At 39.1% G+C, this 14,111-nt stretch overlaps 1 protein-coding gene across 2 annotated transcripts in view; it reads right to left on the reverse strand.

Moving 5' to 3' along the window:
* WDFY3 (WD repeat and FYVE domain containing 3) overlaps positions 1-14,111 on the reverse strand; it is a 316,638-nt gene that overhangs the window by 33,661 nt on the left and 268,866 nt on the right. For both annotated transcript variants that reach the window (XM_036763543.1, XM_036763542.1), the window contains 6 exons: positions 13,620-13,740; positions 11,797-11,882; positions 9,931-10,011; positions 4,838-4,892; positions 4,332-4,451; positions 1,106-1,223 (listed from right to left, as the gene is read on the reverse strand). In XM_036763543.1, coding sequence (XP_036619438.1) covers positions 1,106-1,223; positions 4,332-4,451; positions 4,838-4,892; positions 9,931-10,011; positions 11,797-11,882; positions 13,620-13,740 — 581 coding nt within the window. The remainder of the gene's footprint in view (positions 1-1,105; positions 1,224-4,331; positions 4,452-4,837; positions 4,893-9,930; positions 10,012-11,796; positions 11,883-13,619; positions 13,741-14,111) is intronic.

Raw genomic sequence — 14,111 nt, forward strand, 5'->3', positions numbered from 1 at the left:
TTGGATTGTTTCAGTACGGCTAATTCTCAACACTATTCAAGACATTTTAAAAGTCAGGGACTTAGTTCTAATAAGGTGACATACCTGCTCAAAGCAAGTGAATTTAAGTTTGAAAGGATCACACTGTTAATTCAGAATTGCAGCCAGTCCTCGGATATCATTTTGAAAAGTACTTTGTAATAATTCTATAAACTATTATCATTAATAATCCAATAATAATAATGGGAAAATTTTATCTTATTTTGTCTGTACAGCAACCTTGAGGTAGACACTATGACTACACTCATTTGTACAGATGCAGAAACTGAGGCAGGGAGAAGTTAAGTGATCTATCTACGGTCACATAGCTAGTGAGTGTCTAAGGCAGGATTTGAACTCTGGTCTTGACCCCAAATCCCAGTGCTCTATCCACTGTCACAACATCTATGCTGTCTAATATACAGATGTAATTTCTCTATTTATACAGCAATTGCTTCATTCATTCTTTCAATGACCACTTGTTAAGCATCTACCATATACAAATTATTGTGGTGGAGACTGGGGAAAATATAAGGATTAATTATACTTGACTTGGTATCTTTCCACATGGATCTTACAAGCTAGTAGTGGGATCCTAAAACAGGCACACAAATACGCCATGCTATCCAGTTAGTACAATGCAGAAGAGAATAGAGGATGAGAACAAGAGGCATAAAAAATGCTATATGGACTTGGAGGAAGAGATTATCATTTCTCTCTGTGGGAATCAGGGGACAGCTTCTGGAAGATATGTCATTTGAGCTGGACTTTGAAGGATAGGTAGGATTTTAGAGGGTGTAGTTGAAGAAGAGTGGTAAGGAAAAGCATTCTAAGTGTGGTGAACAGTGTGAGCAAAGACATGGAAGCAGGAAGATGAAGATATACTAGGAATTAAAATATAATTTAGTTGGAGTCTTTGACAGGAGTAGTGTCAAGGTTGGCAGTAGAAAATACAATGTATAAAAATAAGGAAAAATATAATGGGGGCATTTGAGAAAATATTCAAAATCTGGTTCATGGACTTATGACAATTACTGATTCAGTTCTGAAATTTACTCCAAAATTCTCCAGCCTTACCATTACTTACCATTAGGATCTTCCCAGTCTCTATAACGCTTCTTGTATTGAGTTAATCTTTCATCCGTCTGTGCTCCCATAGGCTTGGCTAGGTTTCTGAATGTCTTGGGATTAGTGAGATCAACTTCCTAAAATACAAAGCAAAATCCAAATACCAATGTTTGAAAGCCCTTTGACTAACATAAGTACAAACAGGTCAGGGCTTCAGCATGTGTGGGGATCTGTGCTCCAAGAAGAGAGAAATTCCAAGAAGCATCAAGCATCCTGGGGATCTGGACTATCAAACACTGGCTCCTAACCAGCCAAGTATGTGTCACTTTTACATCTATGCCAAACACTACATAGCAGATGACCAACAAAGTCATTTGGAAAATAATCACCTCAGAAGCAATTGTATATTCCATTGAGAAAAGCATGCTGGTCAGGTCTGGAGTATATGAGCCACCTAATTCAGCATTTGTTAAATTACTACTCTGTGCATGGAACTCTCCTAGGTGCTGGAGTAGGAGTGCCTCTAAACTCTAGAACTGGGGGTATATGAAGATAATAGATATGCCTCTAATTCATCACCTTCTGTAGTATCACACATAAAACTGCAGGGTCAGTTGCTCCTTTTGCCTTCCCTACCATAATGATCTCCCAATGTTTTGCTCTTGTAGGTGATTTGGTAAAACTTGGAGGTGATAATCACTGGGAGCAGCTGTCTTTTTAATGTGTGTCTACCTTTAAAAGTCAGGCAGCAACAGATGAAGTATTCCCAAGTAGGAATCTTTTTTTTTTTGTCTCAGTCTAATGGAGATTGTTTCAGAGACCTAAAATTTACCTGGTCCAATTAACTAATTTATCAATTAACCAACCCAGCACATGGAAATTTCAGAGGTAGATGCCTGAAATCTTCACCTGTCTATTTTATTTGTATCTGTCACTAAATCATACCAACTAGTCCGGGACCTATTCTTTCATCAGTAGGAAGCGCCTGGATTAGGGAATTCTTACTTTTGCTGACTGTCATCTTCCCTGCATTGTGTAGTTTGGAGAGCTGCCCAGGGTGCTCATAGGTTGAGGTCCACACAGCCAGTCTGCCTCAGAGGTGGGACCTGTGCCTGAGTCTTCCTAGCTTTGTTAGAGGCTGGCTATCCATTATCTATCCTGTGGCCTCTCCAAAAGATCATGATGCCTTACCAAGCAGTGAGGTTCTAAAACCTAACATGTGATCTGTATAGTTCCTAGTTTTATGGAATGGAATTGGGACATAAAAAAATAAATTCACTTTTATGAATGCAAGTCATGTTATTAGAACCTGCTCTCATGATCTGCCTCAAGTGTATAATCAAGTGTAAACTGTAGAAAGTTTCATTGTTTCTTCTCCACTAATGTCTTTCTTGATTGATTTAAAGAGAAAAAAAACCCTGACCTTTCCTCTGATCTTTTCCCTCTCCCACTTAAATATCTTTTAGATATGCACTTAGGTACATAAATTATCTAAAAAGTGTATAACTTGTAAATTTCAGGAATATATGTATGCCTATCAATACATTTTATCCTCTATTTTGTCTCTTCCTTTTTTCTTTCTTTAAAATGTAACTATCCTGAGGTCATGAGCTAGATCCCTTTTTGTCTTTTATGAATTACTACAAAAAGGAGGACTTTCTGGGTAGCAGTGTTGTCCAAAAGACATTCTCCTTTGAAATAAAGCCCAACAACAAATCAATCTGGTGAATGGGCATGTACCATCAACACTGGTAGAGTAGAATATACAAGCTGTATAAAATTCAGGTGCAAACTTCTTCATTCTGCTCTGCTTTAGGATTAAAGCCTCACTAGATAGAAATTAAAAGAAAAGATGAAACAAGTCTGCCTCTTTCAGTAATTATTCTGAATTCACTTTTCTGCACTACTTAATACAAAATAAATCCTCCAACCTGACTAATGTTTTCACCAAACAATAATTTCAACATTTTTAAACACTTTAACAAATCTCCATATGCTAACGTCTTTTCCAATGCATTCTATCTGAATAAGTTTGAATTGGCTGAATTTAATTTGGCGGAGCACAGTTCCGGAGCTGAAAAAGACCTTAGGTTAACTATGTGAACATCCACCCTTTCCTTCCCTTTAGAGATGAGGAAATCAAAGTTCAAGTGAGATGTTCAAAGTCATGTAGGGAATAAGGAGCAAGGCCAGGAACTGAACTCAGTTCTTGTGACTTAAGTTTGGTGCTCTTTCCACCAGTTCTTCCTTGAGTCTCTCCAACTATCTTGAATCATTGCTATTTGACTGTAACCAGCATGAAGGAATGAATAGCCAATCAGATGTCCATGGAGCAGAGCAGGTGCCTGCCCCAACTCTGGAGTGTAGAGTAAGGCTGGTCAGTGATGCTGGCAGTGATGGGGTGTTTGAAAAGTCTTAGAGCAGTCTTAATTAAGCTTTAATAGCTTAAATCCAATGCAGTGGCTCCTGCTTCACAGTTTCACTAAGACTTGTGGCCTGCCCTACCAGCAGAGAAGTGGATGCTATTGTGGTCAGTTCCCATGACTCAGACAAGGTCCAAAACCCCTAAAGAGGGACTGGGGGAAAATGCCAGGCAGATACCTGGCTCCCCCCACAGTGAGTGCCTCAGGCTGTGCTGCCTGCAGTTAGTGACAAAGACTTTCCAGAGAGTGATGAGATGTCAAAGAGAATTGAGGGGAATATTTCTTGCTTCTCATGGTGCATGACTCCATATGTTGATGACATGCTGGCGAGCTAAAATAGATTTCTGGGGCCAGCCCTGAGATTTTTGTGGCATATGGAATCCCAGTGAGACATTTGTCTATGAATGCAGATCAGCACAGTTTACAGGCTTCCAAGAGTGACTTGGGTCACACAGCACAGTCAGAGACAAAACTTGAAGCATGGTCTGCCTGAATATAAGGCCCCCTTCTCTCTATATTACCCCACACTGCCTCTTAAGGAAAAGCCAAAACAGTTGAGGCAACAAGCACTTTTTCCTATGTGCGAGGTACTATGGTTAAAAGTCAAGAATACAAACACAAACAATAAAGGATACTAAGAACTAGTAACAATATAAGCAAAATAGTAAGGTTCTAGAATTGGTAAAAACACATATTGGGTCCTTAAAAGCTGGTTACCAATTGAAAAAAAAATGAAGTAAATAAAACATTTAAGAAACTGGAACATCTTCTAAAGGCTTTTGAAAGTTATATTCTACTTCAAGAGAATAATGTGAGATTTACCTGGGAGTCATAGTCTGCTAGGACCCAGGGGAAGACTGGGTACTGCATGAGATCATTGTAAGATCTGCCAGCCAAGGTGTTCAAGTGCATCAGGTACTGGAAATTGCTGATTTCACCTCTCTTAATAAAAAAAAAATATTAATGTTGCAGCTCATTTCAGTATATTCAATTATTCTGACTTTTCTCATCATCATACCTTATACATTTTATTTTATGCTTACAAAGTGGCTGCATTGGAAAGTATATTTTTGTGCCTTGGTTCCTGTTTCAGGTCTCAGTTACTAAATGATGTTACTTAATTACTAAGTAATTACTAAACAATAGTCAAAACAATTTTTTTGGCATAAAAACAAAACACATTTCAAAGCAAAAATGTTTGAAGAATGTATTTTCAAAATTGTAGCATAACAAAACTTGGTTTAAGTGCTTTCCTCACTCTTTGGTCACAAAACTTCAGCTTATAAATTAATAGGAAAGATTAAATAATAATAAATACACAAGCTTACCTCCCATCTCTGTGTTACAGACTTCTCGCCTACTAAAGTGCTAAGCAATCCAGACCTAAGAGATAAAGAAACATAGACTTGGGGAACACTGTTTCAACTCTGAATAGTAACACATAGTGATAAAAATCACAATGCGCTGTCTGTATAATGCAAGGATTTTTACAAAGGTCATTGTGATTTGCATAATTTCAAACTGTACTTTTGATGGGTCTACACGCATTATAATGGGGGCCAGGTATATAGGCCAGGCCTAGACTCATCTTAATGGAGGAAATTAGCAGAAATTTCAAGGGGGAAGTTCCCAGGCTGTTCTGTGTAAAGAATTTAACAGCAGAAATCCCTAAAGTAGATTTTGTTATTGAACTGAATAGTTTAAAAGGATTTACAAGGGGAGTTAGAAGGTGATGAGGGACAGAATGACTTCCACTCCCCCTCTGTTTTGTCACCCTGCCATGTAGACAGAAAGAGCAGAAAATTTCCTTTGTTTCATGCATAGTTGAAGGCTTTTGCACTAGTGACCGGGTGTCTGGTAGAAAATCTTGTTTCCTTCTACCTCTCTTTCTCCCCTCATTAAACTATCTGGGGCGGCAGGGTAGTGGGAACAGCTGCTACCACCAGAGGCACCCTATTCCGCTTGCCCTCTTCCTCCGCCCTGGTCCTACCCAGAACCCATCTTGTAAGTCAGGTAGTGGGGAGGGCATTCTATCCCTTTACCCTTCACCTCTGCCTGGGCTACTTGACTGTTCCCAGGGTCTAAATGAGTGAGATGGAAGTCAGTAATTCTAGATGGAGATGGAGGACCACCAGGCTTTACTATATCCCCTGCCCCTGAGATATTCCAGGTCTTCCCCTGGAACGCAGTCATGCAGTCTCTTGGCATAGTCATCTTAAGTAATTAAGTCAACCTAAGGCCTTTGGGCCTTGCCATGGACTTTCCAACGGAACTTGCTTCTAAGTTTTTTCTTTCCCAATTAGAGTGCATCTGTGTCCCCAGCACTTGGCACATATTAAGTGCTTAATAAATACTTTTTCCTTTACCCATTAATTCCACCCAGCACAGGGGCATGGTGTCCCTTCTGACCTGATGGTTCTCCTACAGTGTGCAGGCCCGTAACAGCCATCCTTCTATGACTTCCATTGTGGAGAGGAAGACAAAGGAAGGTCTTAGATTTCGACTGAATGAGAACCACGAGAATAAGAACCACTACCATGATTCATCCTTGCTCTATATTCAGCACATCTACTAGGCTAAGTAAGTCTTTTATTACTCCTCCCTTGCTTTTGCTGGATGAATCATAGCTTCCCTAAGACACCTACCACAGTGCTATTTACCCATCCGTGATCTACTTTGGAAATGTCACAAGTTTTACATTTAAAATTATATGCCAAAATGAATTCTTAGTTATGGATTCTTGGTTAGATGGGTACTCTAGAGGTCCATTACATCTGAGATTCTGTAATTCTGTAGTTAGTCATTATTGAGGGGAGAAATACAAACGGTTTTTGAATAATCAAGAAAAATTAATGACCACAAGACATTCATCTACAAATTACAGCAATTCACATACACCGTCTCATTTAATTCCTACAACAACCCTATAAGAAAGGCATTGTCATTAGCTCCATTTCAGCTTAGGGAAGTCACCCATCTTGCCCAGGGTCACACAGCTAGGAGTTTACTGACTGTCCAGTCCTCAGTTCACTATACCAGGCTGCCTCTGAATACATGTTGGTAATAGAAAACTATTCAGTTCAATAACAAAAACACTATATTTTCTCATTCAGAACTGAATTCGTAAGAATTAGTGAAATACACTAGGACTTGAAACTGAGAGAAACAATGAGAAAGTGAGACTGAAATTGGAAATGAGGGGCGGAGCCAAGATGGCGGCTGGAAAGCAGGGACTTGAGTGAGCTCCCACCCAGGTCCCTCCAAATACCTATAAAAAATGGCTCTGAACAAATTCTAGAACTGCAGAGCCCACAAAATAGCAGAAGGAAGCAGGGCTCCAGCCCAGGACAGCTTGGATGGTCGCTGGGTAAGGTCTATTGCACCATGCTGGGAGAAGAGCAGAGCCCAGCATGGGCCATGCCTGGACCAACAGATGGGGAGCCAGGAGAAACAGGACCTAGCACCCTGAATCAGGAAGCTGTGGCAGTTACTCAAACCACAAACACCAAAGACAACAGAGAAGGTTAGTGGGAAGAGCTTCTGGGACAGAGTGAAAGGAGTTCGTGGTTTGGCCACCGCCCCAGGGGCAATAGAGGTGGTGCAGCTCTGAGGATAGAACTACAGCTGCAGTTGCTTCTGGCCCCAGGCCCAACTGGTGGGAGGAATTAAGTGGCAGATCTGAGGGGGAATGTAGAGTCAGCTTAGATCTGATTCCGGTTAGATCTGAGTCCAGTCCGGGTTGGTGGTTCTTGGCGGAGGAGTAGCACTGGTGTGGCAGAGCTTGCTGTGTAGCTCTGAAAACAACAGCGCAACCCCGCAAGCTTGGAACAAAGTACTCTATACCCTACAAGCAGTCATACCCTGATGAAAAACTCAAGGGCCAAGTAAGTTGGCTGGGAACATGGCCAGGCAGTGAAAACAGACTCAGATTCAGACTTAGACTTTGGAATCTTTCTTTGGTGACAAAGAAGACCAAAACATACAGACAGAAGAAGTCAGCAAAGTCAAAGAGCCTACATCAAAAGCCTCCAAGAAAAACATGAATTGGTCTTAGGCCATGGGAGAGCTCAAAAAGGATCTGGAAAAGCAAGTTAGAGAAGTAGAAGAAAAATTGGGAAGAGAAATGAGAGTGCTGCAAGAAAACCATTAAAAAATAAGTCAATGACTTGCTAAAGGAGACCCAAAAAAATACTGAAGAAAATAACACCTTAAAAAATACACTAACTCAAATGGCAAAAGAGCTCCAAAAAGCCAATGAGGAGAAGAATGCCTTGAAAGGCAGAATTAGCCAAATGGAAAAGGAGGTCCAAAAGACCACTGAAGAAAATACTACCTTAAAAATTAGATTGGAGCAAGTGGAAGCTAGTGACTTGATGAGAAATCAAGATATTATAAAACAGAACCAAAGGAATGAAAAAGTGGAAGACAATGAGAAATATATCATTGGAAAAACCACTGACCTGGAAAATAGATCCAGGAGAGATAATTTAAAAATTATTGGACTACCTGAAAGCCATGATCAAAAAAAGAGCCAGATATCATCTTTCAAGAAATTATCAAGGAAAACTGCCTGGATATTCTAGAACCAGAGCGTAAAATAGAAATTGAAAGAATCCACAGATCACCTCCTCAAATAGATCCCAAAAAGAAAACTCCTAGGAATATTGTCACCAAATTCCAGAGCTCCCAGGTCAAGGAGAAAATACTGCAAGCAGTCAGAAAGAAACAATTTGAGTATTGTGGAAAAACAATCAGGATAACACAGGATCTAGCATCTTCCACATTAAGGGACCGAAGGGCTTGGAATATGATATTCTGGAGGTCAATGGAGCTAGGATTAAAACCAAGAATCACCTACCCAGCAAAACTGAGTATCATGCTCCAAGGCAATATATGGAATTTCAACAAAATAGGGGCCTTTCAAGCTTTCTCAGTGAAAAGACCAGAGCTGAGTAGAAAATCTGACTTTCAAACATAAGGATCAAGAGAAGCATGAAAAGGTAAACAAGAAAGAGAAATCATAAGGGACTTACTAAAGTTGAACTGTTTTGTTTACATTCCTACATGGAAAGATGATGTGTATGATTCATGAGACTTCAGTATCATAGTAGCTGAAAGGAATATGCATATATATATATATATATGTGTGTGTGTGTGTGTGTGTGTGTGTGTGTGTGTGTGTGTCTATGTATGTATGTATATATATATGTGTGTGTCTATGTATGTATATATGTCAGTGTATATATACATATATACACATATATGTGTGTGTGTGTGTGTGTGTATATATATATATATATATATATATATATATATTTAGACAGAGGGCACAGGGTGAGTTGAATATGAAGGGATGATATCTAAAAAAAATCAAATTAAGGGATAAGAGAGGAATATATTGAGAGAGGGAGAAAGGGAGAGATAGAATGGGGTAAATTATCTCACTAAAAGTGGCAAGAAAAAACAGTTCCGTAGGAAGGGAAGAGGGGGCAGGTGAGGAAGAACAAGTAAATCTTGCTCTCATCGGATTTGACCTGGGGAGGGAATACCATACACATTCAATTGGGTATCTTACCCCACAGGAAAGAAGGAGAAAGAAGATAAAAAAGGGGGGACGACAGAAGGGAGGGCAGACAGGCGGAGAAGGTAATCAAAAACAAACACTTTCGAAAACGGACAGGGTCAAGGGAGAAAATTCAGTAAAGGGGGATAAGTTAGGAAGGAGCAAAAAATAGTCAATCTTTCACAACATGAGTATTGTGGAAAGGTTTTACATAATGATACGCATGTGGCCTATGTTGAATTGCTTGCCTTCTTAGGGAGGGTGGGTGGTGAGGGAAGAGGGGAGTTTAAAAACAGACGTTCAAAAACAAAAAAGAAAAATTTTTGCATGCAACTAGGAAATAAGATACACAGGCAATGGGGCGTAGAAATTTATCTTGCCCTACAAGAGAAGAAGGGAAAGGGGTATGGGAGGGGAGTGGGATGACAGAAGGGAGGGCTGACTGGGGAACAGGGCAACCAGAATATATGCCATCTTGGAGTGGGCAGGAGGGTAGAAATGGGGAGAAAATTCGTAATTCAAACTCTTGTGAAAATCAATGCTGAAAACTAAATATATTAAATAAATTAAATAAAATATGAATAAATTAAAAAAAAGAATTAGAAGAGCCCTCTGAAGCTAGCTGGTCTAACCTTCATAAAAATCCAGGACACAGTTACTGAACTTATAGTAAACACACCAGTTTCTGAGGAAACAACTGGGCGTTTGTTTTGTTCCTATGTATTATGAAGTACTGTCAACTTAAATTGTGTCTACCAACTGTGAAAGGGGAATAGGAATGTACAACGCTCCACTGGCTGTTCTTTTTTCCCACCCAAAGGAATACACCTGATCTCCCAATCACTGAGCTATACTTACCCTTGTTCCACACTCGTGTTTGGTCGTTGCCCAGACACAGATTCTGAACTGTCTGTCAAAGATGGCACAACAGCCAGAAATCTGCATAATGAAAAACAATAATTATTTTAGAAACCAAATCAAAATCTGTATTAACATGGTAGATATTATTTATTAAAAAGATGACATTGTAAACTACAGATTGGCTTCTTGCTACCTACCACCTAGCTTTCGCTGGTTTATTTCACCCTGTTACTCAGTTACTATGTGCTCTAGGAATATGAAATAATTTTTGCAGGAGCAAAAAAAAATACCCAAACCTCTGACACAATTACGTTAAATATGTTGGAAAAAAATCATAAATTTCATAGCCAAATGCAAAGATTTTTCCATGATAAGATTTTAAAAATTATTTTCCATATTGGCAGAAATTCTCATCACCTGCCTGGTTGTAAGTGAACATTCACTAAGAGGACTTGAGATTTCTTAAATGACTGTCAGATAAGAAGTCCAAGAGTTGATCATGGGAAGAAGCCTGGTGCCATGGAAAGAGTGATGGATATGTAGTTGGGGGGAGGGGTGGTCGAGGGTCTGGGTTCACATACAAGTTTTATCACTACCTTCTCTTCATCTCAGTTTCTTCATCTGTAAAATGAATAAATTGCCTTAAATAACCTCTGGGGTCCCTTCCTCTTAAAATCTATGATTCTAATATATGTTTATATAGTAGCAAATAATGTGAAATTAATTCAGTAAATGATGACTTTTAGTTGATTTTTATTTGTTTGATGCTACACCGGAATCTTTCCAAACAACAGTGTTATAGAATGTTTTGTAAAATAGCTAATGATGTTCAACATTTCCATTCTGAAGTATGGGAAAACTCACAAGATCTCATACTCTGATTTGAATGAACTATCTCTTTGCACAGAAATTTCTCAGAAAAAGATAAGCTTTCTTATTTTTCACTGAATTTCTCTGTACCCTTTATTCAGTAGAAGTGGTGGGTAGCAATGCATTAGAATATGGTATGGTAATATTGAAGAGGATGGGGATGAGAAAGTATGAGGTCAGGACAGGGGATGGGTTTCTCCTAAACAGCCACTAATTAACTATTATAGGGTCAGAAAGAGAAACAGGAGAAGCCTTTGGGTAATAGTGGAGCAGATGGAGAGAGAAGCTTGTAGTCTCCAAGGGATGAAGCAGAGAGTAGGGCCAGGCTTGCATCTGTTACCCTGGAGACTGACAAGGGGACCTGGAGCATTTGAGTTGGGTTGGGCTGTGATCTCCAGGCCAGTCTCTGGGTGGTTCTACTCTCCTACCAATTAGTTGCCAAATCTTTCCATTTATATCTCTCAGCATCTGACACCTCCCTACCCACACTCTTCCCCTTCTGTGATTTTACCAGCTGGGCCAGGGTTTAAGCACAAGTAAAATATAAGATTTCTATGGCCATCTTATACCTTAATGATCAAAGTTCCACTGATCATATGGGGGTAAGGAGCTTGCCCAATTCTCCTGTCAGGGGCACACAGGCAATTAGTGTGCAAATTCTTAAAGGGAATGAAGGCGAAGGGACAGAGCATCCTTTTGTTTTAAAAGCATCAAACAGAATCTCTTAGTCCTCATCTAGAGAAGCATTTTCAAGTGAATGAATTATTCCTCTGCTACTTTAAGAAAAAGAGTAATTAAAAAAGACTCAGCTGTCAAGTCACGGAAAAGGGTAATAAGACTCTACGACTAGCTCTATGACTGATCTTTAGATGTTGGCAAACTTGTAGCATTAATATGTCTTCAAATTGGATAATATAGGAATCTAATTCTAGGCTTTTAACTGCTTTAGTTTTTCAGCATAGCATAACAGAAATATTTTCAAATGGACGGGACCTCTGGTAGACTTTGTTTCTAACTCCTTTCTGAAAAGCAAGAAGGTAATTCCGTCCATCTCCCGAGAAAACTTCCACAGCAATAGGCTGGAAAAAAAAAAGAAATATGAAAAAAACACAGTCATGAAATCATGTTTCACACACATAGAGGCCACATATAAACTTCTGAATTTCCAAACTTTAGAAACATTAAAGTGGGGATTTCCAGGGCATCCTTGTGAGTTCTCAACAGAGAGGTCTGCCATACACTAGCAGTTGGGTTTCTTTGTTGAACTCCCTAGATTTTTAGTCTATTAACAAATCTGATTATTCACATAGTTACGTCTGCAAAGAGGAAAACACAAGCAATAAAGTCATATAAAATTATTAAAGTGTGTTTATTAAGTAAGGAAAAATAAAGTTACAACTAGGAGGTTCAAAACTTCTTTCTTCTTCCCACCCTTCTTTCCTTTTTTCCTTGTCCCTCCTTTCTTCCCTCCCTCCATTCCTTCTCTTCTGCTAATACGTCTTTGTGAAGAACCTTCTCTGTGCTATGGCACAAGGTGCTTGGGACACAAACAGAATGGAAACAATTCCTGAGCCAAAGTACACCAAACATTCTATTAGAGGGAAACAAACATGTACGCAGATAAGTAAATGGAAATTATATATAAAGTCAATACAGAGTGACTTCTGGCAGGGCTCTAGCAGCTGGGAAGGATGCTGGCAAGTGTGGTGGCACATCAGATGGACCTCAAAGGTTTCTAGGAGGTCAAAGTGAAGAAGAAAGGCCTTGCAGACATGGAGGACAGACTGTGCGAAGGCCAAGAGGCTGCAGATGGAATGTCACGTGGAGGGAACAACAAGGAGGCAAATTGGACTGGAGCAGAGGGATGTACAAAAAGCCTGGAAAGGTAGGATGCAGTCAAATTGGAAAGGACTTTAAATAGTGGGGTTTGTAATTTTATCCTAGAAAAAGTAGGAAACAATGATGCTTCTCTTTATTCGGTCATTTCAGTTGTGTCCAACTCTTTGTGACCCCATTTGGAGTTTTCTTGGCAAAGATATTGGAGTGGGTTTGTTATTTCCTTCTTCAGTACATTTTTACAAATAAGGAAATGAAGCAAACAGGATTAAGTGACTCACCCAGGGTCATACAAGCTAGTAAGTGTCTGAGGCTGTATTTGAGGTCAGAAAGATGAGTCTTCCTGACTTCAGGCCTGGCAATCTATCCACTGTGCCACCTAGCTGCCCATCTATGTATGTAGCATGTTCCAAAAGTTTTAGTGGAGTTTTAAGCTATCAAAGCTTATTAAAACTAAGCTTTAACTTAAACCTTAACAAAGTTAAGTTTTAAAAGGTCAAACTACACTAAGACTTTCGGGTTTGTGTAGATGTCTAACACAAACATATAGAACAATCAGCACAGTAATTATAATTAAGTACATGTGAGCAAATAAGATCACCAACACAGTATGGACAGAAGAATTACAGGGTACAATCTTGGGGTTCACCTATAGTTAAGGGGTGGGATATGGATCATGATCTAGGAAAGGAGATGGGGAAGCAGCAGTCAGACAAGTGGGAGAAGCAAGAAGGAGCAATATTATGAAAACCTAGAGTGAAAAAGATGGATAGATGATAAGAGTCACAGCTATACTGTGGCCTATCTTATAAAATGAGACACAAGATAGACTGTTACATGTAAAAAGGAAGAATTTTACCTATTACATGATTAAATCTGAAAAATAGTCATATGCTTTATAAAACAGGCACTTATAAAAAATAATAAATCTCAGAGCTAAAATATTATAATAAAGTATCCTTTATTTAAACAAAACCCACCTGCAACAGATACCTCCTTTTATGAACTTCTTTGATATCCTCATATGCAAAAATGCTGCATGACCTTCTGAGCTGACTGGGACCTTGTCTTGCTCCTCTTGGAATAATTGGCTCATGCATGCTGTTGGCAGTCAAAAAGGATGATAAACACGAATGTAAACAATAATAAAGTCATTAGCAAAAATGGAATATATCATTTGCAAAGCCTGTTCTGTGGCATCAGGGATGGGAAAACATTACTTAACATAGACACAGTTAAAATGATTTTAAAGGCTGAAAATAAAATTACCAAGTACTCATAGACTATTTTTAATACCTGTGGCCCTTGATAGAGATACACAAATTAAAACATATTATTTGTATTATTGGGGTTAGAATTAACAAAGAGATATATTGCAAAGCTCAAGTAAGATGTTCTAACTCAGTCTCTGAAAAACAGATTTTTAGGGAATGTGTCTGCATCTTTAATCATGTCTCACATTTCATAGCTGC

Source organism: Trichosurus vulpecula, chromosome 6, assembly GCF_011100635.1.
Source record: "Trichosurus vulpecula isolate mTriVul1 chromosome 6, mTriVul1.pri, whole genome shotgun sequence".
Classification (NCBI taxonomy): Eukaryota; Metazoa; Chordata; class Mammalia; order Diprotodontia; family Phalangeridae; genus Trichosurus; species Trichosurus vulpecula.